This window comes from Neopsephotus bourkii, unplaced genomic scaffold (genome assembly GCF_033783945.1).
Source record: "Neopsephotus bourkii isolate Nb327-2 ecotype Australia unplaced genomic scaffold, CSIRO-AGI_Nbou_v1 NB_1589, whole genome shotgun sequence".
NCBI lineage: Eukaryota > Metazoa > Chordata > Aves > Psittaciformes > Psittacidae > Neopsephotus > Neopsephotus bourkii.
Genome location: NW_026902065.1, coordinates 4,333,095 through 4,361,075, shown reverse-complemented (window position 1 = coordinate 4,361,075; position 27,981 = coordinate 4,333,095). Strand labels below are relative to the sequence as shown.

Sequence of the window (27,981 nt, the reverse complement as noted above, 5' to 3'; positions counted from 1 at the left end):
ATATTTGCCTATTCCCTAAATACATTAACTGATTCCCTAAATACATTAACTGATATCTAGAGAGCACAATGCTTCTGGCCAGCTCTTCTTCACTCAGCAAAACAGAAGGCTTGTTAATAATCCCAGTCTTCTGAACAAAAAAATTAAACAAAGCAATGACACTTCCCAAGACAACACCTCACTGACTTTTAACTGAAATCAGCAACCTGGAAGTCAGAAGGAGAGCAGTATAAATGACCAAAGTTTTAGCAAATATGTTCTGTAACTGAAGCTGAAAGAAATGGGATATCTGTGTTTAAAAAAACCAAACATTGGCAACATTTAGAGAGAATGAAGGAAGGGGTACTAGAGGGGTATGTCCACTTCCAATAGGTATATCTTCCAATGAAATAAAAGAAGTTGTAAGAGGGTATTCATCAGCTGTTCCCTGTACACATGGGGCACAAAAATGTGACCACTTAATTTTCAGAAAAAGGATTTAAACTGTAAGAACAGTGATGTCAGAAGCATGGTAAAAAGTGCTGTAGGAAGCCTGCAATGGAAATCCTGAAGAACCGCTTAGAGGAAACATCTCTCAGAAGTTACCTGAATACACATAATTCTGCCCCAGGAAGATAGATTTATTGTTTTCAATGGTCTTACTATTCCAAAATGTCTATGGTAGCGTGATTTATTTTTCATCAGACAACTGCTTCACAAATTTTCTTCCATACAAAAGATCAGTTGACTAAAAATACCGGGAAAATACATAGAGCATGTTTCTCTATGTTGCAGACCTTTCCCAAGTCAGTGAGCTCTCAGACTGGCAGTCACACAGCAAATTTGGACAATCTCTCCTTTTTCAGATCCTCCTAAACTCCACCTGGATGGTCTTGGGGAAAATAACACTGTGACAGTAGTGGCAGGAAGCAAACTAAGACTTGAGATCCCCATCACTGGCGAGCCAACTCCAAAAGTCGTGTGGAGTAGAGGAGACAAGGTACATTGTCATTATAGATGTTTCTTTAGCTTAACAAGGGGCCTTTTCCTTCAAAAAAAATAACCTTTGTCCTTGTGAAGACATTGCATTAATGGCAGAAAACAAGGAGGACATGCAAAAACTCTTCTCACTCAAGAATGGAGGGTAAGATGCATAAATATTCAGTATTTTGGGTGTCTTTTTGAGGAAAGGCTGACATTAAGGAAGGAAAAAATACAGGTTTGCTATAAATAAATTTTAAAGGAGAGGGATGTATGAGATGCAGGAGAAAACTACTGAAAATCTACTAAATGGCTGCTTCTACTGCCCAGTTCTATATTTTAAACTTCTATTGCCCAGTTACTATATTTTAAAGTTATTTATTTGTCCCTCAGTTATTATATTCATTTTTGTGATCATTAGGTGCCTGAAATTTGGAGCGTGTTTTTTCTCACAGGTGTTTTAGCTTTTTTGATGAAGTATCCTGTGCTGCATTTGGATTTGGATTTTTGAGTGTTTTGATTCTTCAATCCAGAAAATAAAATTTTTCCCTCTGCTGCTTTTGATTCCTAGGGGATCACAGACAGTGGAAGAATACGGGCAGAAACATACCCAGACAGCAGCTGTCTGGTCATTGATGCAGCTGAGAGGGAAGATTCAGGTCCTTTCAGAATAACGTTAAAGAATGAGGCTGGAGAAGACACAGCTCTAATCAACATTAAAGTGGTTGGTAAGTCATGTGAAACAGTGCACATGAGCCATGTCTTTTATCACAACCCTTTTCAATATATGTGCCTTGGAGAATGCTACGTTTCCGTACCCAAACCAGAGGCAGATTCTTCTTCCTCTTTTTAAGGGGATTCTGCAAATGCTGTCCTCCCTAGCTACCAAATTGTTGTAGATTCTCAGGAAACTTCAATTTCCCTGTTTGTCCCCATTTTCAGATGTGGAGTTGAGGTGAAGAGGTATTTTACTGAAGGACACCGGAGTTTAGCATGGGATTTAAGCAGGAGTTAATTATCACCCCCTTGACATCTCATGTTGCAGGGGCAGCTGCCTCAGGCTGTCTTTAACACTCTCCATTCTTCATGGCTGTGGGTCCTGTCTTATCACACATCCTCAAGTGCCTCTTAAAGAGTCCTGAGTGTGCTGAAGAGCTTTACATTTATCTGTTCCTAACTACCTGACAGGATCCACAAAGACCTTCTTCCTCGCCTCATTAGGAACTCCTGCTGCACTTCAAAAATATTCTTTTTTTATTCAACCTATGCAAAAGAATAAAAAAATATTTCATTAATTAATTAATATTTACTTTGTTTAAAACAGATGTACCTGATCCTCCTCAGGCACCAAACGTGACTGAGGTGGGTGAAGACTGGTGTGTTATGACCTGGGAACCTCCAGCAAATGATGGTGGATCACCCATCTTAGGTACATCCTTTTCTTCTTTTTGTGGTGATGTTCTAATAGAGATAAAAGAAACATACCCCAGATAATGGACACAATAAGATCAGCACTTAGTTCAGTCGCCGGAGAGTTGCAATTTGATTATCCAGTTGCAAGAATGATCTACTCAATCTTCAACTTTATCATATACTTGTTTTTCTAATAGTTCAAGGTTTGTCATTTTGCATGTTGTCACATTATCAATCCCACTCGTTGAAAGACAAGCTTTTATACTACCAAACTTTGAACAGTTAGTCTGTTTGAATCGTAGCAGGAATTTTAGAAACAATTTACTGTGTAAATTGTAGTATATGCTAATACACTGAACTGAGAGGAAAGTCAAAGAGACCTCGAGGCCAGCATAATCAGGCTCTTTTCCCTGTGAGCTACGTACAGTGGGAAGTCCAAAATACTGTACATACAATAAGGGAAGTCCAAAATAAGCTCATGCATGTCTGTGAAAGCCAAGCAAACAGGTGAGTATCAGACAGCTTGCAATGGGTAAAACTTAACAATAAACCATTCTAAAGCTAGAAGGGCATGTTGAGGTTTATCCAGAAAATATGACACTGGGCAGTCAAAAAATAGACCACTCACTACTGAGCTTTATGCCACCACTCACTATAATAAAATTTTGTTTGGTCAATAGGATATTTCATTGAAAGGAAAAAGAAACAAAGCTCCAGGTGGATGAGGTTGAATTTTGAATTGATAAAAGAAACAACTTTTGAGCCAAAGAAGATGATTGAAGGTGTTGCTTATGAGGTCCGTGTATTTGCTGTCAATGCAATAGGCATTTCCAAACCAAGTATGCCTTCAAAGTCCTTTGTTCCTTTGGGTAAGTAATCAGAAACACAGAAATAAGCATACATTTAAAAAGTTACCATTAACACATTATTACAGTCATCTAATTACATAACGGTAGTTCTTGTTGTACTTGTGTTGCTCAGGTCTTTATCAGGTTGCACCTGTCTATCTATATGTCTATCCCTGAAGGATTTATAGTCTTTTATAAACAAGAAACAAAGACGTATAGACAGAAAAAAGGTGAACTAAAATAAAACAGTGACTTGCTATAGCTGAGCCTGATATGATCAATACTATGGCCAATATGTTTTAAGGACCAGAACTAATAGTTCCATGTTTTTGTGTATCTATCTTAGGTACCTCTTGAGACAATAGCATGAAGCTATTGCCAGTCAAACTGACAGTTCAGAGAATTGATAAAGTTGATGGATTATAGTCTCTGCTCTTTTTTGTGTCTTTCTCCTCTGTAAGTTCCATCAGGCACTGCCTTTTGGCCAAAAAATTATCAGAATTGACCAGAAGTCTGAACATCACTATTTGCAGGCTGTTCTGTATGAAAATGAGACTTCTTTCATGTTTCAGTACTTGTTTTGCTGTTACAGAATTGCTTGCCATTTAAATATATAAGCATTCACAAATAATCCATATATTTCCATTAAAAAACCCCACATATATGTAATCTGTCATAAAGATAGAAATCTATGGAAAAAATAAGTGAATTTGCATAATACTATGATAAATAATATGATGAGATACATCTGAATAGCTCCTAATTTCTCTCTCTCTGCCTCATGGATATCCATTAGCTGAAGTAGGGGCTTTTTTCCCAGAAAGGTATCACATATTTTCTATATCCAGATTAGGCTAGATCATATTTTATGTTAGTCTACATGTCATTTTACTGCTTTATATTAATGTAACAACTATAGGGCCTTGCCATTCACCTACTGACACACTGATTTAATGGCCTTTTCATATAAAGAAACAGATTTTCTAACTGTTGTGATAACCACAAACCCCTGTAAAAGAAAGGTGGCTTGTTCTGTAGGCCAGCAAAGGTTCCCACCTTGCTCAGTGGCATCCCCACAGTGCAGAGGAGAAGGAAGATGGTGGCTGTTATTGCTAGAGAGTGCTCTCCTCTTGCCAGAAGACACCTGCAGTCGTAGAATACACTACTCACAACTTTTCTGCTCTGCTTTCTACCCCTCTGTCCTCATTCCTCAGCAGGAGGAATTTAACTCTGGATCAAGCTGTGAGAAGATATGGGATGAGATACCTGCTTCTTCTAATTTGGTCCTAATTCGGAAAGATGTGGCAGGCATGACTGGAAATGCCTCATAGGCAGGATTTAGCCTGTCACCTATGATGCTTAATTAGAGGAATACACACCATAAGCGTAAACTGTTAACTATAAACATGTTTTTCTGCCTTCTCCCCTCTGCCTGCTTGCTTCAGCTGTTACTAGCCCACCAACTCTCCTGGCAGTGGACGGAGTGACTGATACCTCAGTTACAATGAAATGGAGGCCACCAGACCACATTGGAGCAGCAGGTTTAGACGGCTATGTTGTAGAGTACTGCTTTGAAGGAAGTAAGTAACAATGACTGCGGTATGTTACTCACAGTGTAAGTAGGTGAGACTTTCTCCATTTTTTTCTCTACAGGTATTAAATGCTTTCACTTTAAGGCAGAAACTAATCAGTCAGAAAACTTCAAGCAGCAGGGGTTTCACAGGCTCTGTTTGGTTTGTATTCCAGATCCCACCCATTGATTGCAGTTCAACACATCTGAAATACAAATCAAAAGCCATATAATCTATTCTAGTGTACCAAGTACTGTATGAATAACTTTCCTCTTTTTTGGCCTGAATGAAGTCAGTGCAGTAAAGAGTGGATGGATGAATGGATAGGAAATGTGTGGTCCAAAATATGTGCAGCTTGGCTGGGTTTTAGGGACAGCCGATCCTCAGTGTGGTAATCCCTATCCTGACGTTAGTACTAATTGGCTACTTCAAGTGCCACTTCCCAATACTGAGGACAGACAGCCTCTCCAATAGCTGGCTGTAGAAGTTTCCTGGCCATTCAAAGTTCATGTATTGATTTTTAATTTCTCCAACGTTTCATTGTAGCTAGATTTAAGATCTTTAACTATGTCCATCTAAGACATAAATCTATACAAAACTAAAGGAGTAAGAGAAAGATGTAAGAGAGATGTAAGAGAATAAGCTTATGAAGGAATAGGGAAACCTTACACAAGGAATATAGGGAAATATAATTTATATCTTACAACTAAAATTCTTTGGTGATCAAGCAGCAGAAACACAGTGTTTTCCAGCAGATTTTCTTCTAAACTGGCATCAAACGAAGCCTATTTACAAAAATTAAAATCCACCAACACCTGGGTAAGTATCAAAGAGCTTGAGGTGGTATGCACAATACCCAGCATATGTAGGCAAATGCTCATCAGTGGGACTCCAGCATTGTTGTATTTGGATGAATGCAACACAGTTATCTTCAGCTCCGCTCGCTGTTCCTCTTAACTGCACTGTAAATCAAGTGATGTGTTGGACACCTTTCTTCATAAAGGCATTTATTTCAACAAAAGCTTTTCAGGACTGCAGTCTGCAGCCTGGAGACAAGAGGTAGATGGCAGAACTTGTCGTTCACACTGTGGCGTGTTTTAAGTTCAGACAATCCAGGAAAACAGTAGTTCACAAAAGTGGTCAGATCCAACAGGAACAGAGTTCCCTTGCCTCTCTCAGACGAGTGGGAGAGAGGGTGAAGAAGAAACACTGGCTTTTCTCAGGAGCACTCGGCATCTTGTAGTATTGAGCTGAATATCCGTAAGGAGCAGGAACAGACTGGAAGAAACTCAGAGGTCTGGAGAAGATTACCTGAAGGCAGACAACAGCTGGAATGGTAGGAAAGGTTTTCCTTGTATACTGGGAGGGAGCTGTGGGAACAGCTCAGAATGAGTAAGCATGCAGCCTTACATCAAGATGCAGCATTCCAATAATGCCTCCACTGGACAGGCAAGATGTATGGGAATATAAAGGGGGATGTCAATGTCAGTGTATGCTGTATGTTATGCTCTGTTTAGCATTGGTAAGATAGTGGGGGAAAAGCTAAAAGTGCTATATATATACACTAGTGAAAACTAGGGTTTTAGAGGAATCTTCCAACTTTGTCCTTTAAAGACTGTTACTCAGAAGATGATTGTATACTTTTTGAATGGAACAATTTCTTTACTCTCTTTTTTTTTCAGATAGGTTTTAAACCTATGAAGATACAACAAAATGGCAGTGAAGTCTGTCATTTTATTGTTACCCACCTCAGTTAAAATACAATGGGTACAATGTATTTTACATAGCTTTCTGAGTGTTTATGTATATCTATATATGCCTCCTATATATGCATATACATCTATATATACAAAATTGACACTATTTATGTATATATGTTATGAAAATGGTTAGGAAGAAGCAAGCTTAGTAGAAAATACCAATTAAGATGCTTTATTGGAATAGACATCCTTTTCTTTCTGTTCAGTCCTATTTTTATTTCTTGCAATATCATAGTGCCTCCTTTTCTCAGTCCTTTCAGTGTCTGTTCTGCCTCAAACTAATTTCTTCTATAATTTTTCATAACTCTCCTTAATTTCAAGGTACTTTTAATGGCTGTCTATACTCATTCTGTTGTTCTTTTCTTTTAGTTATCTGTTTGTAAACTCATTTGGTTTTACCTTCTTCATTCTTTTATCATTGTCACTGGATTAGTTTTAAAGAAGGCTTTTTTGAGGCTTCCTTATTAGCAATCATTAGGAGAAATCACAAGCTGAAAATAGGAAGACTATATATAGATATATATATATATATAACTATAATTTAGAAGAATCATGTACCATGAGCATTGGTTTGGCTTCACAAAAATTGGTGTTTCCCTTTAGTCTGAACCTCATAACTTGATCAACATGGTGTACTCTTGGACTTCCTTAGCTATGGTAGCACCTTTAACAGCTTTGTGTGTATTACTGAACTGTAGTTTCATTATGAGTGTCTGGATTTTGCATTGTATAGGTGTGAATAATGCAACCAGAGAACTACCAAGGGCTAGTTTACAACATCTGACTTGAACCTCTTCCTGTGGTGATGTGTAGTAGACCAAATCTTGTTGACACTGGAGAAGTCAGTTCCAAGTAAAGTATGTTTTCAATTGGTTCTTGTGCAAAGTTTCAAACGTAGCCTGAGGAGCTTGGCCATAGTTTTCCCTAAGACACTATGTTTATCTGCCTTTAAAGGGCCATTGTATCTGCAGATGATCTGTTTCATAGCTAGTAAATAAGCACTGGGAGACAGTTGGCTGAGGTCTTTGCCAGTGTTCCCACCCAGGACCATGCATAGATACCAGAATAGTATTTTTATTATCCTGAAAATAGTCAAGGGCATGATTCCAGGAAATCCAGGGCAGTAAGAGCTTTGTCCAGGAAATAAAACCTTACTGGTTATATCATATCTGTCATCAACCATGGATTTAGCCTTCTTTACTTTTCTTTCTATGTTGCCTTAGTTAAATGTGTTCTCTTCCTCTGTTTCCCCAAGTTTTTTCCAAGACTTCCCTTCTTTCTATCTCTCTTACTCAGAAGTCTTCTCTGAATTTCTTCGCTCTTCTATGATGTGTTTTCTTCTCCTTCTACCTTTTGTCCCATCATCATTTTGTTTCATTTCTCTCTTCCAAGTGTTCCTTTTATCTTTTCCTTTTCATCTTTCCATGGCTGTGATCAGGCCCAAGGGAAAAAAACTCAACCCAAACAACTTTATCTCCTCTTCCTTTATCCTTTAGCTTTCCTGTGAGCATCACTCATAACTGTTCTTTGATCTAGAAGCCTTCCTCCCATCTCTTTCCTCCCTGCAGTCTCCCTAAATACAGGACCTCTATATCTTAAAAGCCCAGCATCTATCTTTGCATACTTACTAACAGGAATTGCTAACCACTGACAAAATGCTCCATCTGTGTGAAAGTGGGTGTCTCTGATTAATTTTAAAGATGGATTCTCACAAGGTATATCGACAGATCTGTCTGAGGAATTGTTGGAGCCACCTTTTAACGTGGAAGGTAAAGTATTCAACAAAGGATATAACTCTTCCTTAATGAAAGAAAAAGATCTCTTCATAGAAGTAAAGTTAAATTTCTGAGAGGGAATATTTGGGGCAACAGCTTATAAAGAATTTGCTATAGTACATGTTGCAAGGGGGAGGGTGAGGTGCTTAGAAACAGACATTGATTCCAATCCTTTTCTGTTAGAAGCTGAAAGAAGCAGCTTGAAGGAGAACTTAATTCCTAAAAGTAAGACATAGAGTTAAGAAAACGTACCACAGTATTGCGCTCTAAGCCTGCAGGGCTCTTTAGTTTATAATAGTTCTCTTGTCGTCTGTGCCAATTTTATAATACTGTCTTTACATAATTGTTATGTATTGATGCTGACTTGCTACTGACTCCAAATGTCAAGGTACCAGCACTGATAAAGCAATCCACATTTGGAGGACAGGTTGGAAAAGAAAATATTGCTTGTAACAGGAGCTTTTCTGAAAGACTGAACTGCTATGATCACTCTATGTGATCTGTCTAGGGGCAAGATAGAAACAATCCAAGAATGCTGTGATAAAGTGAATAATTTGGACAGAGCACTCATTATTTAAATGCATTTTAAATGCTATTAAATGAGGACAGATGACATTTCATTGCAATTTGTAAATATCCTGTGTTTCTCTCATCTCTGCTCTCTCAGTAATACTTTCAAGGGTATTCAGTACTGATTGAAATTAACTGTGGAACTCATTTCTCTCCGAGGAAACTGTTACAGGAATGATGAGTGCTTTTGGAAATATACACATGTCCCCGTTGTTTCTATCAGCTGAATTTAAAAACTAATCAGTTTTCTCTCTGGTGTAATTAATTGTTAGACACATTCTAAAAACATTTATTTACCTAAATATATAATCAGCAGAAACCCTTTAAGGTTTGAAACATTCTTCCTACATATGAAAGTGCATCAGTATCATGTTATAGCATAATAATAAATATAAAATAGGAGTATTCATTAGACTATAATGAATATATATCATTTAAAATACAATAGATATAATAATAAAATATATACATTTATATGTATATGTTACTGTTCTCTAATTTTTCCTCATCTGTGCAGTGGACGCATTTATAATTCCCTATTCTTTCGATTCGTCCTCCTGTCCTCTTTTCCCTAACTAGCTGATGAATGGATCGTGGCTAACCCGGAGCTGACAGACAAAACAAAATTTACTATCAATGGCCTGCCAACTGGCTCAAAAATCCTTGTGAGAGTAAAAGCTGTGAATGCTGCTGGTGAAAGTGAGCCTAGGTACCACCCACAGCCTATTTTAGTCAAGGAAGTGATAGGTAAGATCCTCCTGCCTACGCTCATCCACAAATACACTCTGCTTCCATACTTAGCTCTGTCTTTTTAAGGCTAATACTTGCTGGAAATGAATGATATGGCTTCACAGAGCCATCGTGTGCAGGCTAGAAATCATGAAACAATCTTTAAATAAAAATCATAGTTCTGTCTGTTTATTTCTAAGATTTTATTGCTCAGGATTCCAAGGCCTTTTTTTTTTTTCCTGCAAAACTCAAACTTTATGATACTTTTTTAAGTTGTGCTAAGCTTCTCACCTATTCCGACCACCATAGTATTTGTTGTTACAAAACCCAACAGTGTGTAACATTGTGGGACCAAGAGATCTAAGATACCTCACTCAGTAGTCTCTTCTGGGAGTTGCAGGCCACAGACTCTTCTATTTGTACTGATGCCCACCAGTTAGAGCAAAAGATAAATGTCAATCACAAGGTCTTGGCTTTTTTCAGAACCTCCAAAGATTCGTCTACCAAGACACTTAAAGCAAACCTATACTCGAAGAGTTGGAGAAACTGTGAATCTTGTTATTCCTTTCCAGGTAAGAACTCAAAACACTGGCGAGAATATACTCTCTTTTTCTTATACTGCTGCTTTTTAATTTATTTCAAATTAACTTTGATAGGCCAGTGAATTAAGCTCTGCAGATGTGGAAGCACACTGAAGTACATAGGTGCTTGAAAGCTTTTATGCTGACATCCCAAAGAAATTATGTTAAGTCAATTAATTAAATGGGTAACTAGCTTAGACAGACTGGTTTGACATCTGTCATCCAAAGGACACTCACAGCACATATTACATGTAAGCTAATTGCAAGTACATTGCAAAATGGTTACCCTGGCAGTAGTTAGGTACGACATCAAGGGTGGGACTATAGTATTTGATCATTTTCTGGTCATGAGAGAGGTAAAAGGAGGGTAAGAGTGGGCAGTTTCACTGTCTCCTATAGAAACTGCAACTTTCAAATTCTTGAAAACACAGCTATAATATTGCTGTTTCTAAGGATATAGCACATTTTTCCTTAGCATTGTTCTAACCTTCATCCCCATACGTTTTATAACAGTGACTGCCTATCTACCTGCAGGGTCCTTATTCTTGTGAGTACAAGAATTACAGAATTCACTTCTATTTCATGTTTGCACACCAAGATACTGGGTGAGCATAATCTGGCTTCTACAAGGCTGTTAAAAGCCTAATAAAAGCTTGATCAGCAATACACTGCAAGATACAGGCTCTTGAGAAATTAAAGGAATATTGTATGGTTATTCTCTAAGATAAGGAGCTCAAAAAGGTGTGGGATTACCCTTTTTGGAGGCAAAAATTGTTTGCCTCTGGAAGGCAAATTCCACAGTAAAGCAGGTGGAATTCACTCTGATGTAAGTATCTAAATTGGGCATGACTAGGCCCACAAAAATGTCACACAAGAGATGTCAATCCAGCCTACCTAACAACTATTCCAACTGCTCTTTGTGATGAAAGAAAAGAGTTTTGGGTTGCCTAGATGTTTGGCCCACTTCTTTTACCTTTCACTGGCAGTGTAGAGAATGTAGGCTCTTCCAGAGCGTAAAATGCTTTGGTTTGCACTTTCTGCATTTTTTTCCTTTTTCTTTTAGAAAATTGGAAATTCATTGTCAAATTTATCCATACAGTTAATTGTCCAATTTAGCCATAACATGAAAATATTTTCAGTCTCCTGAGGGGAAAAAACAGAAAGGAAAGAAAGGTGAATTTTAGGTGAATTAATATAATTGCAACTCAAATGTCACGATTTAAAAAAGAATTCTCTATTTCTTTCAGCATGTTTTTTATTTCCTGTGTGGAAAAAATGGGAAATAAATCCATTTTTTCTCCACTCCCTTTTCTCTCCGAAAATCATATACAATTTTTTTCCTGGCTTCTTACAGGGAAGACCAAGGGCAAAAGTATCATGGGAGAAAAATGGTTCTCCAATTGATAAGAACCAAATCAACATCCGCAACACTGAAAGCGACACCATCATCTTTATCCGAAAGGCAGAAAGGTGCCACTCTGGAGAATATGACATGAAAGTGGAAGTAGAGAACTTGGTGGACAAAGCTACAATAGATATTCAGATAGTTGGTAAGTTTTGAGAAACAGAAATAAGTGCATGCCAGAGAAGCAGACTCCAGCCATTCCAAGGCTATAGGAAAACAAAGGAATCCCAAAGAACACCTTTCTTTACAGTGATAACTCTCCAAGTCCAATTATTTGGATATTGGTTCGTGGTCTCTAACTAAACCTCCCTACACAATGGCTGGTGTTCATTGGAACATATCAGTCTCTTTTTTTCCCCCACTGTTATGCTTCTCAGGTTCTTGTCTATTCAGGATGCAGGATTTTTCCCATTGCATGGTATCCATATACAGAAATGGTAGTATGCTCATAGTAACTTTGTCACATATGTAATGTGGAAGAAATCCTAAGTGTTGGAAGTACATGGAAGTAGGAAATACAGACCAGAAAACATAACTACTTTCCATTTTTACCAATCTATTTCCTTATATAATAGGCAAAACTGGTAGCACAGCCTTTATAATAATTGTCCAACTTTGCCTTTTAGGAATACATCTTCCACTGGTTTTAATTTTCCCAAAATATCATGTTCCCATACAATAAAAGAGCATATGCCCATTATAAACTGTCCTCTCAAAGTGGTCAAGCTAAGTTTTCCATAATCCTGACATATCCTACCTTTGAAAAGTTTTCTTTTGCAGTCTCAGCTTTCTTTTGACATTGGTTTTGGCATATCTGTGTTTTAAGAGATGGAGAAATCAAACTAAGTGGAAGACACGTAGGAAAGAGTCAGATAGGAAAAGCAAACAGTAGGAAATGTCAGCTGCTGCATTTTCCTTACAGATCGGCCAGGCCCACCAGAGATTGTAACGATTGATGATGTCTGGGGAGAGAATGTAAATTTGTCATGGAAGCCACCAAAAGATGACGGCAATGCTGCCATTACTGGCTACACTATTCAAAAAGCAGATAAGAAGAGTATGGTAAGTAATAAGGAGTTGTTTAACAGGCTGATGCACTCATAAATTCTCCTTTTTAAAAATAAAACCCTTGCATGCCTAAGATGATGTAGGTGGACAAAGCATTGATTTGTCAATGTTCAGAAAATCTGCAAGGCATCTCTAAAAATCCTAAAACACTCTTGTTCACTGTACCTGAACCCTAGAAATGGGAGTTTTCAGGTCATGCCAAAAAGGAGGATTAAAAAGGAAAGAAGAGGTGGATTTGAGGGAAGTAATTCTGGTTTGGTTTTTTCTTTTTTCCTTTTTTCAGTAGAGAAAATGAAAGCCCAAAATATTAATTCTGAAATCAATAGGTTGCTACTAGAATCAAAACATAGTTCTGGGTTTTTTTTAAACTTGTAATGTCACATTGTGTAACTCATTGCCGCTCCTTACTACCAATGGCAAAATGGTACATATAAAATTCATAAACTGCTTTGAAATTTACAGATGAAAAATGCAATATAGAGAAGTTCATTATTTTCACTAAACTAACTTTAACTTTAGAGTTCCTTAACACAGTAGTTACATTCCTACATTTAATACTTACTGCAAATTTAAACATGGGATATTTGGGACAATATTTTGAAAGCTGCTTACCTAAAGGAATCTTTTTGCCACATGCCCTTCCCTTTAATACATTGATCTGCTTCATGGTCTGATCAATTTATTCTTCTTATGTCACTATTTTCCTTTCCATCCTTCATTTTTTCTTTCTCTTCAGACTGTAAGAAGACATGTTCCCTGTACAGTGTCCAGAGCAATGACGTCCCTTGTCTCTAAATTACTGTGTTAAGGAGAAAGCCACAACAGCAGTGCTAAGGGTCCAGTGTGTCATGGATCATTCTGGTCATAGTTTCTCCACATTCTTTGTGGTGGTGAATTTTGCAATTCTGGTGCAGTCAGTCTTCTGCAGAAAACTGTTTTCCCAAAGGGCACTTTGGCTCTTAAAGACGACCAAATATCAATGCAAACTGTGGCATGGGGAACTCAGCACAGGTTCATCTTTAGGAAAGCAAGAAAACTGTATCGGATGTAGTAAAGCAAAGCAAAAACCACTGCTGTGGTCATACTGCACTTTATATAAATTCCATTTTTAGCATTAACTTCTTTCATCTCTCTTTGTTATTTAGGTATTGTGTACTAGCATAGAATTCACATGTCCTGTTTACTGCTGCAAGACTAAAGTGCTAAAACCTACCTCCCTATCTGAGCCTTTAGATATCAGAGGACCACATGCATAAAATTACATTTCTCACGAATATGCAACCTGTGGAACAGGGGGCAGGTTGATGCATTGGTTTCTTGTGAGTACACGTTACAGCAGACAAGTACATGCTACTACTTTTCTGCTCCAGCCTGCAGTTTTCTTGTCTGCAGTTGTACCTTCTGCCAGCAGCACAGACTATGAAGAATGAAGGAGCCTGCCTTGTCTCATGTAGTACAACCTTTGTATTACTGATTTCCTAAAACAAGCCCTCCCAGCTAACAGCATGCAACAATTCAGTAGATGGTACTTTCCATTCAGCCTTCACTGCTCAGCAGTGAATGTTATATTGTCATTATCACTCATTTCATTAATTATTGTCAGCTTCACTATTCTAGTATTCATTAACATTCCCAAAGAAAAGTCTTACTCGGTGGTTCTACCAGACAGCAGTTAATGGCTTAGAGATGCAGGGCACTGGGGAAAGCTTACTCTCTGGTTTTGTATCCTTCAGGAATGGTTCACAGTAATGGAGCACTACCACCGCACCAGTGCCACCATTAATGAGCTCATCATAGGAAATGAGTATTACTTCCGTGTCTTCGCTGAGAACATGTGCGGCCTCAGTGAGGATGCAACAATGACCAAAGAGAGCGCTTTGATTGCAAAGGATGGTTAGCTAATTATCCATTCCTTGTCAAAAGGGAAGGGGTGTGTTTAGAGGCTGGAAGGTGATTAGAGGTAAAGCTCATATCCCTAAATCATTTCAATGTATTCCTAGCCCTAAGCCCATGTACAAGTAACAGTCTGGCATTTCATATTAGGAATTCTTGCTCTGTCACATAGCTCATAGTTGGAGTTTCTTTTAATCAAGAGTGGGACATTTTTCCCATGTTCTGACATTGTCTATAATCCTGGGTCTCAGACTTGTGTCAATTCTGGCAGATCTAAATCAACAAGAGCTGGAAGAGGAGTAAAGCAGCTGTTCTGTTAGAACTGGTGTGTCACTGCCTCCCAGTGAAGACTTGGCATCAGCCATTGCAAGTGCTCCTGTCCATTTCAGGCAGGATCCAACAGATAAGCATAACCCCTGCTTCACATCTCTTGCAGGTGGAGCTGGAGAGATTCTGAGTCAGCTGTCAGAAATCCTGACATTTCAGAAACTGTCAGTTTGATATGGTACTGTAAACTTCAAATAAATAAACCAGAAAATAGCTGCCCCTTTATGGAAGGGAAATTCTACAAGCTAGTGGTTTAAAGGAAGAAAATCAAACCAGATCACCCAAATTTGTCTGAAAGGAAGGAACACATGACTGCCATGATGCAGAAGACAGACAACTTGTACAACCCACCCTAAGCTGCACTGAAGTCAGTATGAGAGCTTGGATCAGGTTTCAGTGAACAAAGACGTTTAACAATACCTATGCACAGGAATAGACTGCAGTCTGTCCAGCTATTTTAAATGCCAGCTTCGTTTGTGGGTGACAGTGATTTATTGACGATAACCTCAATTGCAGAGCAGGGATAAAGTGGCAGTAAGAAACTAGATTTTACTACCATGTCTTCCTTGTACAAAAATACATCCATTCAGGTATCCGTATTGTTAGTGCACTGTATGAAGCAGAAAGAAAATGGATTTTAAGATAGAGTGCTAGTTTGTAATCAGAGCAAACTGTGAAAAGTCATTGGCAATAGAATGAACAAGGCTTGACACGACAGGCATCCTGCAGTATGTCAGTCAGCATTCATCCTGTTTTGTAACATGCAGGGCACACAGGCAAATACACAGAATAAATAGGCATTATTTTATGTACCACCTACTCAGAAAACAAAAGAAAAGCTCTCAGACATCTATACTACAGCATGACCAAGGGCTATAGTCACTTCACAGGCCTACTTCCAGCCTCCCTACAAGTGCAGTTACCAGAGTCAGGTCGGTACCTAAAGCAGTGCAAATCAGAACTGACTCTGCAGCTGTTTAACATGGATGGGTATTTAGCTACATAGTGACACTCTTTTCATAAATGTTTTATTTTCATTTCATAGGTAAAGTCTACAAATACCCAGTTTACGATGATTTTGACTTCACTGAACGACCGATGTTTACTCAGCCTCTAGTCAACACATTTGCTGTAGCTGGTTACAACGCTACTTTGAACTGCAGTGTTCGGGGCAACCCCAAGGTACAGCATCACTCATAACAGTATCAGTTAAAACACGAGAGAGTTTAACCTGATAATATATTCTGTAACACCATTTTTACTATTCGTCTCACTCAAAAGCCAGGCTGAAGACAAAAAGAGTGGTGTGGGCTCCAAAGAATACAAAAAAGGTTCACTCAGTGAAAGTGTAGAACCTCAGCAAAAGGCTGGGCTATCCTGGGACCAGCACTGACAACACATGTACAGTTAATATATCAGTAAAGGTTGCTACCAAAATAAAGCCATAACTATTCTATAAAAAGCTAATTAAGTAAGCACATCGCAAGAATACTCTGGGGACTGTGCTGGCTCTCAGATGCACTGCTCAATGCATCTTTCATATTCTTTTGAGCTGTATCTTTTTGTGATCTATTTTGTGTTGTGAGAAACTGAACTGACCTAGTAAAAGGAGAACTTGGAAGTGTTTAAGAACGTTTGCTGCTCACTCTTTACCTTCACAGTTTCTGACAGCAAATTACTGTGAAAAAAAAAAAAAAGTTTTTCTTATTGACTAAGTGTAATTGGAGGCAAAAAGCTATTACTCAGATGTTTGCTACCATTGCATAGCACCTCTTATACTGATAACAGGCTTACATTTATGACTTTATGGAATGGGAGCTACACTTGAAAAACCACGCTTAAAAACAGGTGCATGATGCAGCCCATGTTAAGAATTAGTTTATTTTCTATGACTACTTTCATCTGGTTTTTTAATTCTTTCTGAATTACTCGACTTTAAATGAACTTCACAAAAAGTGATAAAATATTCCAGTTAGTAAGTCTGTGCATGTGGGCTTTCTTGTGTTTTTACCACAGCCCAAAATAACCTGGCTGAAAAACAAAGTCATTATAATGAATGACCCAAGGTACCGAATGTTCAGCAACCAAGGTGTCTGTACCTTGGAGATCCGCAAACCCAGTCCCTATGATGGAGGTACCTACACCTGCCGAGCAGTCAATAAACTTGGAGAAGCAGAAGTTGATTGCAAACTGGAAGTAAAAGGTAAGGGGTTTAAAACATTGCAAATGCCTTCTTTGTCTGAATGTCTGAACACTATTTACATAGGAGTAGAAAATATGCAAGACAAATGCAAAAGGGATTTCAAACAACTTAACTTTCCTGGTCGAAAATAATAACATGGTTAGGACAAAATAAACTATATTGGTTGTTCTGTTCTCTTTTGGAGGAGCAACATGCTGTGCTTGTACTATATGATCTTTCTCCTCCTTCCCCCCATGCTAATTCACATCTTCAGTGACTGCAAAGACTTTTTCACAAGTGACAAAATGGTCACTCTCAGAGCTATGCAACTTACCTGAGAACCTCTAATAGGACTCAGCCATAGAGTTCTTCAGGAAAACATTAAGAAAATCAACTTGGGTAGCAGACAGATCTCTGAAGGAAATGGCAAGGGGAAAAGGAGAGAAGGAAGAAAGATTAGCTCAGGGCAGACATTCTCTACTTAGAAATTACTTACTGAACAAACCAAACATTTTCTTCCAAGGAACTTTGCTAGCAAAATCATGTAGTAAAACCCACTGTTGTTCTCAAAGACACAAGCCAGCTGCTTTAATTGCTGCACTTGCTTTAAGAACAAAGTATTCAAAACTATGGATTTTGCAAAATAAGTTAGCCTTCTACAACTGAAGACATATATTTATTTTTATTAATAGATAAATTTTATGAGTTCCAGATGGTTTAGCATTGACTGGGGTATCATGAATGGCAATAGGATTTGAATTCAACTACTAATGAATAATCTCAGTACCATATATTTCTACTTCCTAGGAAAAGATGGGGTCATATTTAGCTGGACTATCACCAAAGGCTTTAGTTTCAACTGCAGAATAAGCTAAGTATTCCTGGAAAAAAAAAATAGTACAAAGTTGTAAGTAAGGAAAACTGCCTAAAACCAGCTGACAAGAAGGGTCTAACTTGGATATTTAAACTAGCTGAATATGGCCCTAATTATACTATTGCCATCATGACAGTCTATAATGAAAGCCGTAATAGTTAATACCCTTATAGATTGTACTGTTTATTTTGGATTTCAATTCCATTTCCTGTGTTTTTTGATGTATCTTGTCCCACAGCTCAAATCTGCTAGCAGAAAGCCAGTGCAATAAATGTTTTGTTTATGAAGTTGAACTTTTAACTGATATAAAATGAAAATATGCATATGTTTCTTAATTTTCATGATTTATTTTTAAGATACTGTGTTTAAAAAGTGATATCCTCATCCTGAATATATGATTGTTTTCCTTAATCACAAGCAAACTTTCACAGCGTAACAGAAGACCTCATCACGTGAGAAGGTTGCTTCATCTTTTTTTATACTCAAAGGCCAAGTTAGTTTGCTATTTCATTTAACTCCCTAAGTCCCCAAGCCCTAAATTTCTTATGCACATTTACACTCAGTTGTAGCTTTTGATCTTCAGCGCTTTGCTTGTAGTACAACCAAATACTACATTTTAAGTACAAGAAGCTGTTTATTTCTGTCCTTTGTTTTACAAAGAAATCTTTTTTTATGTAATGTACAGAGTAACGTGAAATATTTTTAAGATAAGAAATAATTTAACTAATATCTCTCCATTTTAGGAAATACAAACTCCAAATGTTGTCATGGATTACATATTATTCTTCAGTAATTCTTTTTCCAGCTGTTGTGAAATACAGATGCTCTGTTGGTACTGGAACTTCTTTTCACTGAATATCAGGACTGGTTTTGAAGCATAATATACAAACACAATGTCATCATTCAGGCTGTCTTCCAATATGCAACCATTTCTAATAAACTGTTCACCAGCAGTGGAAGCTGCTCTATATTAGAGTTTTAAGAGAGAAGTGTGGAGAGATTTTATTGCCTTTGACCACTGCTGGTGGGGAATCTTATTTCTTAAGTTATAGACATTTATGGATTGGCATCTGAAATAGGTTGGGAATCCTTAGATCCTTTTCTAGTCAATCAGAATCAATATATATAGGGGAAAAAAAGCTACAGTTCTGTTCAGTAAAGTGTACAACTGAGATTATGCCCTCAATGATTTTTGCTCACAAATGTTTAACTTTCATAGGTCCAGTTTTCTGAGTAGTGTTTTGAAACAGAGAGTAAATAATGCACCGTGTTCACAGGCTGCCAGACTCAGTTCACAGATGATTCTTTCCATAATGGCTGCACTAAAGATTAAAACAAAAAAGTTATGTCTGGCAACACATCAGCAAACATTTCATGTAGACAACAGTCAGCAGAATGAAGCACAACTGCAGAGGTTGCTGCACAGCTTTTGGTATCAAAAGCCTTTAAAAGGAGTTTAAAAGAATGACAGCAGTACGATGTGTTAGGGTTATGATATGCACTAAATGACATCTCCGGATTGCTTCTAGATCTGTGAGTCTGAGAGGCTGACTTAGTTCTTAATATTGTTGACTTATGCTAGCACCTCAGTGAGTTTCAAGTATACCCCTGATCATTCATCCCACAGGAAGCCTTGGATCGATGCATGGCCTTTGCATCATGTCCTGAAGGCTGCATTAATCATCCTATCAGCTGGTTGCATCATGTCCTACAATCGCAATTCCTCTGGCACCTTGGGGTTGCAGCTGAGCATATCTTTGCTACAGTGAGAATGAGGCTGCAAGAATTACTTCCTTCTGACAAGATTTATTTCATCCTTCCTCACTTTTAAGTAAAACCTCTCACACTCACTGACTGTTTGTAACATAGACATTTATAGACTCAAAAAGCCTATTCTCAAAGAACTTAATATTTACGTTAAGAAATCAACTGGAAAAAAACAAATACTGTGTCACAGACAGTGTATTTGAGCAGTGCTTTTGTTTTGCATCCCGTCTGGAAGAAGTCCTGAAAAATGCAGGCTGTTAGAATCCTACCTAGGCTATGTGTTAGACTGCTTCATAACCTAAACCCCACCTCCCCTAGTAAATGGTTGTTTTATGAATCTGATTTCCTATCTACCATCACCTGGTGTAGTCCTACCCCATCCCACAAAGCCTGGTATCGTGGTTCTCTCCCAATGGTTTGGGCTGTGAGTGCTCACCCTTTCAAAGATTCCTCTCTCCATCCTGGTGGGTTTAGCTGTTATTTTAGGCTCCTTTTTGAAGGCTGCTTAGACCAGTTATTTGTAAGGCTCAGACACAGAACAGCTGTTGTAAGAGTTCAGTGCTGACACTCTTAACATGACTGGCAGTTCAACTGATGAATTCAAAGAGAATAGGATTAAGTGAATACATCAGCTGTAGCTTGGCAAACCAGGGTAGGTTCAGGGTTTGCTATATGATACAGACAAATGCAAATAAGTATTAAACAGCCAGAGCATAAAAACATAATTGCATCTTATTTCACTATTCTATTGACTTAAGTGTTGAATTACCATTTTCTTAAACTTGCCAGCCTGTTTATTCATTTAGGAGGGCTCCTCGGATGACTGCTCATCACACTGACACAGAGTAAAGACTTACGGATTTCTGACTCACTGGAAACGGATTGCAGTGTGTTTGTGTGTGTGTTTATAGCACATATATAACTTTGACCTGGTTCAGCTTTATTCCAGCAAGTAACAATCAAGGCCTGGATTCATAAAATTCTGAGATACAGTTGAATGTTACCTGAATAAGAACAACAGGCTGAAGGCTATGCTACCTATCTGGTGAACGTACTAGCTACAGTGCTATTAACACAGATCTCTGAATATTAAATCACCCTGGTATTACAGATCTTTGGATAGTAAGCCATGCTGAACAGCTTTATGTCATGCAACAGTATATATTGTAGTGACTTTTAGTTATGTTGGCCAGAATTTCTTTTACCCCTCTATTATTTCTGAGGTACTGGAGATCTAAAGTTTAGATAGATACATATATATATATATGTGCTCAGTCCTATGAATGTCATAGAACTACTCGCAGAACAGTCTAATATTTCTGATTTTGCATAGTATTTAAACAACCGTGTACCTACGAATACTCTGGCTATGAATACTATCAGTATGCTACAATTTTCTACTTTTTAAGCTATTTGCTGATATTATTTTAGGTGTAAAATTAAAGCACCTCGTTGCTACTACATGTAATACTTACTTCCTGAAAAAGTTCTAGTGATAATTATGAGCACAATAGTAAAGACTATAAAATTTCATTTTGTCCTCAGAAAAGGTTTCACTTGTACTGATGCTATTTCAGACAGGCAGTACTTTGTTTTTCTGTTTTAAGTTTTCTGAGTGAACTTAAGGGTGGCAGTTCTATAAGCTGCTCCATACAATTGCATATACAATGGCTTTTATTGTAAATACAAGTGTGCTGTAAGAAGTCAAGTAATAGGTCTTACAGAAAATAATAACTCTACCTCACATATCTTGGAAGATGAAGCATACACAGAACCTGATTATAAATGTTTTGCATTCATCTTACTACAGAAAATATTGCATATATCTTTTAAATCTGTTGAGATGGATTGTGAAATATGGCTGTAAATCTCCTATTGCAAGCAGCAAGGAAATGATTCCTTGTCAGCTTCACTGAGGTCAATGAAAAGGTTCAGAGAGAGCACCATACTTCTTTTATCATTCTTCTTTTATCATGAAACAAATGGGTTTAAAGGATGTTTATCTTACAAGCGAAATGAAGGTTGGTGGTCATTCTAATAGGTTGATGGTAGAAAATATGCTGTATGAGAAATATGTTTTAAAAAGGTGTAAAAATCAACTGGGAAAAATTTCAAATGTGAATAAATACCACTGTAAATATTCTAATTCTGCAGTGATATATCAAGGAGTAATTAACCCAGGAGAACCCTTCTTCTTGGCGGGGAATAATCAGGTTTATAATAAGCATACTCCTCTGGGTATTCCATTTCATTCCCTTCCTCTCTTTCCACATGCAAATGCATTTTCTGCATGCAAAGTGTGTATTTATTTGCTTTTTTAGATTAAAGTAGCTAGCGTCTCATGGCATACAATGTATGTCACATGAGCAAAGAAGGCCAAATTAATCAAGAATATGTGTTTTTAACATCAGTTATGAAGGGTTTAGACATAGTTCTGCTATGCCATTGGGCATAGAACTACCTGTTACCTATCAATTTATTTCATTATTGTGATGATCTTTGACCAAAACCTTTAGATCTTTCCAGGAGATAGAAATTTGCATTTAAAAAATCCCAGCTCTCAGGTAGTTTGTAGAATTATTGAAAGCAGAAGTATCATAGTAATATTTTGTGCTTAAAAGGCATTCCTTATTACAGATTAGTCTTTGGTTACAAGTTAGTTCTCAGAATTACAACCCATGCCTAAGCTTAACCTACAGAATCTGAGGATGAAATCTTGATACAAATGAAATCAGTGAAAACTTTATAGTTACAAAGATATAATTTTACTTCATTTCCTCTAGAACTTATTTTAAATTCAGGTTCTGTAGTGTTCAGAGAATTTGGCTCTTTCTATAGAAAGGTGTTTGCTTGTAACCTTGCCCAAATCTAGAATATTGACAGCGCAATTTTAAAATGACAGAAGTGCACAGAAGCTAGTCTGCAGTATATTATGCTTCCAAATTTACTATTTCAAACCAAAAACATGTTAAGAAGTCGGACTACCTGTAGTTTTTGAAGTATTAAGGGTTTTTTTTTCTTAAAAGGCTACAATAGCTACAAAGTTGAGTGCTTTTACATACATACACAAATAGAAATGTATATATTTATGTGTGTTTTATACAGTCAAAATGCTTAATTAAAGATAAGGGCTCCTATAGAATAAAAAGCATGCTTTAAGTAATGTATATGTGGATATATGGCAAAGTACATACTATAGTACACAGGTATGTAATTAGTCTGTACTTGATTATTTTGCCTTACTGAGTTTCAACATATATATATATGCTTCAGTGTTATGTGTGTGCTTTTTTTTCCCTGGTGGAAAATACTATATATATATATGTGTTAGCTTCTTTGAAGCTACGTTTGGAAACATTTATCTTAAATGTTAGTTGCATAATTTGGTTCCAATCTATACTTTAGACTAATTACAAGATTCATAGTTACTTGTAGATATTAATATAGCCTTTACACATTAATGATCATTTTGAAGTGGAACTGGTTCCCTACCTTTTACTCTTCATGTGTTTCTATTCCTACATACTTTACATGACTAAGGATTAAAACATCATCTTGACATAATCGTAAGCATAATTTCACTCAACATTTTCTCTCTACTTTTGTGTTTGCTATTAAATTGTTACTTCTCTTTCTCTCTTTCTCTTAGTTACACAATAAGGATTTTTGAATGTATATTGGCATCTAAGGTAAGCTTTCATATGGCTCTTGCATATGAAGCTTATGACTATGTGTCATACAATGTCTGCCTAGTATGGCATGATTTTCATTATTTCACTTAATGAAAATTTTTTTCATAATGAGTAGCATGACAGTTTTAATGCACAGATATCCAGATTTTTATGAAAATTGCTTGCTATGGTAATTCCTAATTAGTACATCCCACTACCTTCTAATAGTGCACATTTCAATGGAATTTAAGAGTGCATGAGTTAGCATGATTAATTAGCATGAACAAAATGCAAGTAATAAAACAGCATTTTTCATTTACAGTTATTCTCATATAGGAATATACCTCTACATAACTGAAATATTTATTCCACAGTTAATTTCATTTAAAAACGAATGATTCTCATCACAATTGCACTACATGAGTTGAAAAGAATGCCAAAAAGCATGCTTTCTTTTTTTATTTTGTCTGTATTGTGCATCTACCTATGGTCGGGAGTGAACAGTTCTGCAACAATGATGGTGTTACATGAGATAGCACAGTCTCATAATCAATAGTAACTAATTGCACTTTAATTGGATAATCCTTGTGTTAATAAAGGTTATAAATTCCTAAAATCTATACTCAGGCTAAACACTGTAAGTATCAGCTCAGTTGCACTGAGCTGAAGCAGAGACAGCGATATCTTCATCTTTCCAATGTATTTTTGCTTTAAAGCTTTTGGTGTGTTCCAGAAAGGGCTCAGAAGGTAAGTGCAGTTATTAGCAGGTGGTTTTGCAATTTGCAGAACAGAATATTCATGCAGATTTGTAAGAGGAACAGTAATGGTATGTAGCTTTCTTACAACAAATGCCATCCTTTGCCTTGAGATAGGGTAGAACCTAATGTTTTTTAGCAAAATATTTATCTTTTTCCCACTGTTCCTTCCAAATGACATTTTATTTCAGTAAAATTTTTCAGTTACATGAAATTTCACTCCTGATTTGAATTATTTTCGCTAAATTAATGCTTCTATGTCACTGGGATCTGGGATGCCCTGCCTGGTCTATTAGACACTGCATGTATGTTTTTTTTCTGGGCATTGAAAGAAATATTTTGCCTTGGACAAAAATTAAATGCTCTTCAAAAATCTTTTGCCTTGTCCTTTTTTTCTAGAACACCAAAGAAAACATTGAGCATTCCAATGGCTTTCTTATAAGCCCAGGTTTCTATTATAGCAGTAATTTAAAATAGGTTTTCGTTCAGTTTTTTACTCATCATGGCTGAGCCACAGCCATAAAGTACATAGACCTAAAAAGCTGGGAACAGTACTTCTGATGCTTGTTCAGTGAATATTGGCTCCAACTACCACTGGACTGAAAAGTGGGAGGAAAAAGAAGTTTAGTTTCACATAGAAAGGAAAAGAAGTTTTGGCAGGGCTGGAGGAAACACTGAGTACAAAACGTCCCTATCTGTCATCAGGGCTTGTGAGCCAGGACACACAGTCCTCCCACTAAGGAAGATAGTGGCCCCAAGCATGGAATAAGTAAGTTTCCCCTATGGATCAGTGCAAAACTTCTTACAGCTTTGAGATCACATACCAATAGCTTCAAGCCCTGGGAAAATTCAGGAAGAAATTGCTTTCAGGGAGTAAGCACCTGGATCCAAGGTGATGACGTGTGGTTTATTTTTTATTCAAAAGTGAATCCAAAATCTTTCTTCAGAATTCCCCAACAGATGAAAGTTTCAGCTTACATCACCTCTCTCTGGAGTCCAAAGGTACCAATATCCAAAATCCTGGCTTTATTTCATGTAATTCTTTCACATATGTCATCCCACCTGTTATTTTCAAGCAACATGGTAAATATTTTGCTAAATACTTATAAACCATTATAATACCCAATACTAAAATAATTTGAATGTCTGCATGTTTTCCACAACTCATCATAGTCAGTTTTTTTTTCTATATTGTTCCCCCTGGGCTGACTTCCGTCTCTCACTATACTCCACCCAGCCTGATGGAAGTCCAGGAGGATTATTTGAGGTGAAGCTTACCACAGACTATTGCATGGGGGAGAGATAAATGAATATATGACATCCTAGAAATGAAATTCATTATGTACAAGAAGACAGGAAAGCTCTGTATAGTACAGGGATTAAATAATGGTTAATTCTTGCGCTGAACTTTTGAACAGGGATTAATTTTATCACATCACACAATGAAGTATGCAATAGGGACTGACTAAATCTTTGTTGCTCACACCAGAAAATAAAGGTACAAGGTGTCGCTCCAGGGAGCTTCAACCTGAAGAGTGTCTTATTCCTTGTTTGTAGGTGGGCTTTCGTTCTTCAGACTACTGATGGATGGCGTGCCTCCCCATATCATTGATTCATACATGCGTGAAGTACAGGCAGACAAAACTGAGGGGAAGTGAGAGTCCGTCCACAGTGTTTCCCCCCACTGCACTGGAAATTGGTAGCAGAATTACAGCATTTTAGTTCTTGCAATGACAGAACAAATGTGTGGTTGGGGAACTTCTTTTTTTTTATTTTTCTTTTTTTTTTTCATTTTTCTTTTTTTTTTGTTTTGTTTTGTTTCTTATTTGTTGTTTTCGTTTTCCCTACCTGCTCTTACTGAAAAGAAAGAATACGCATGGATTGCTTTGGGTTGAATTGAAATGAACTGAAGACAACAAATGTTCTGTAATGTTCAGCTTTATTTTCTGTTTGATACTGTGTTCTGTTTTTTAATGAAGAAAGAGGAGATGCTGTGTAATAAACCTGAGGAGGTAGTCAGAGTTTGTACTTGGTGGTACAAAGCATATCTTTCTCAGACTGAAAGTACACGGATTAGCCAGTAGCTGTGCAATAAGACCCTTGGAAAACATACCTCTTTGATAATGTATCTTATTCACCTGAGAATTGTTTAACAGAATACAGTTTTACTATAACATACATAATGCATATGTACTTAATGATCATTTATGCTGAATATATCTTCCTTTAGAAGTTTTGGTTTCCTAAATCCAACCCATCAGTCTCTCAACTGAACTGAAATTGTTTTATTTAATGTACAATAAATATGAAGTGCTTTAAGTTCTATCACACTCTTGTTTAGTACCTTTTTAGGCTTTTTTTCTGGCTCATGTTACCACATTTCTTGTTAATTTCCACATACTGTAAAGCAGGAACTCCAGCCCACCACAGTGAGTGGAAAAATGTATCACCTGTCACCAAATCCAACGGGCTTACACTTTAACATACATGACATAGAATGTGAGTAAAGATAAACACAATAGATACATAATTTTGTATCTATGTATTTTCAATATTTTAAATATTATAAACGCCAAGCATGACAGCTTTCCATCAGTCTGGATCTGCACCCCTTCCTCAGCAATTCATGAAGCTTTTGCAGGTATTGCAGCAGAAAATGGACTCAGGTCTTATCACTAGCAAGTTTACCATGCAAGGCAGAAAAGGTAAAATGGCTCCATTAGTTTTCCAACTCTAGCGTCACTAACCTCCAAGTACTTCAGGGGTGGGGGTGATTGTGAATCTCCAACAAACTCTGAAGCATGTGAGACACGAGGTCACACACAATTTGCCCAGACTGTCAATTCCCTTTTGCCCTGTCATTTATTTACCAGTTCTCACTCTGGCTGTGTGGATAGGGTAGGTTATGTGCTTACTGACTAATGATTGATCCCCAATTATGGTTTATAAAGATAAAGGTCTGTTTAGACCAGCAGTACATTACAAGATGGTTACTTGATGTCAGTGCATTTTCAAACATCCAACAGTCAGTAGTTATGCAACAAACTAATACATTACTATTAACTGCCGCGGCTGAACTGGTGTTTCTGCAGTTGAATTCTTTCACTCGGGGGATCTGAATGCTTTTCCTCGCTTTGTTCTGTAAATCTTACTTGCCCTAAGATCCTTCTTCTTCTTATCTTTGTGATTGCTTCTGTGCAAGGAAGCAACTCGCCATTTCCCAGTGATCCTGGACATCCCCCACCCACCTGCATTTCACCCTGCTCCTGCCAAAATCAATTCTCTCCTACGCATTCACACCTACACATGAAAGAAGGCAACATGTCTAATATGAAGAAAATTTCATAAACAATAATTTCTCTTTATTCTCTATCTCAAAAGTGAATTGTGACTGTATCTGTTTTGAAGCACAGGAGGCTGTGGGAAAGGGTCAGTTTAAATATATGCCGTGCAGGTTTAACCATTTAAGCACATGGCCCTCATTTAAAATAATACCAATCTGTTGAGATATATTATAGTCAGCACCAAAAGCTATAGTTATCGTGAGTTTGTGCTTTTCAGTAAGCCAAAAATGATGCATATAGCCATCTGTACTTTGTACACAATGTTTACAGTTTCAAGCTTATGTATTTATCTGCCCCCTCTGTCTTAATATACCATACATAATAACCTAGAATCCAGCATAAATCTCAGATTCTGAAGGCTGTCTGCTGATGAAGTTAGCTACTCTAATTTCTACCAAACGCCAGCAGTGTTAAAAGACAAGCTGAACTAAGCTGCTTTTCACTGTATGGTAAGCATTATATTCAGATGCCCTTAATTCCTCCCCAGT

At 37.3% G+C, this 27,981-nt stretch overlaps 1 protein-coding gene and 1 long non-coding RNA gene across 4 annotated transcripts in view; one reads left to right on the top strand and one right to left on the bottom strand.

Annotated features, from left to right (window-relative positions):
- Positions 1-26,765, top strand: part of MYBPC1 (myosin binding protein C1) — a 117,386-nt gene extending 90,621 nt beyond the window's left edge. For 2 of the 3 annotated variants that reach the window (XM_061371910.1, XM_061371912.1), the window contains 14 exons: positions 846-979; positions 1,532-1,688; positions 2,285-2,389; positions 3,054-3,242; positions 4,667-4,801; positions 8,253-8,321; positions 9,477-9,644; positions 10,110-10,198; positions 11,562-11,757; positions 12,535-12,674; positions 14,414-14,573; positions 15,946-16,082; positions 16,917-17,103; positions 25,707-26,765. In XM_061371910.1, coding sequence (XP_061227894.1) covers positions 846-979; positions 1,532-1,688; positions 2,285-2,389; positions 3,054-3,242; positions 4,667-4,801; positions 8,253-8,321; positions 9,477-9,644; positions 10,110-10,198; positions 11,562-11,757; positions 12,535-12,674; positions 14,414-14,573; positions 15,946-16,082; positions 16,917-17,103; positions 25,707-25,807 — 1,967 coding nt within the window. In that variant the 3' untranslated portion in view covers positions 25,808-26,765. Of the gene's footprint in view, positions 1-845; positions 980-1,531; positions 1,689-2,284; positions 2,390-3,053; positions 3,243-4,666; positions 4,802-8,252; positions 8,322-9,476; positions 9,645-10,109; positions 10,199-11,561; positions 11,758-12,534; positions 12,675-14,413; positions 14,574-15,945; positions 16,083-16,916; positions 17,104-23,372; positions 23,413-25,706 lie in introns of all 3 variants that reach the window. The other variant, XM_061371911.1, reaches the window with a different exon arrangement.
- Positions 1-27,981, bottom strand: part of LOC133222333 (uncharacterized) — a 237,437-nt gene that overhangs the window by 129,426 nt on the left and 80,030 nt on the right. The gene's annotated exons all lie outside the window — the stretch shown is intronic.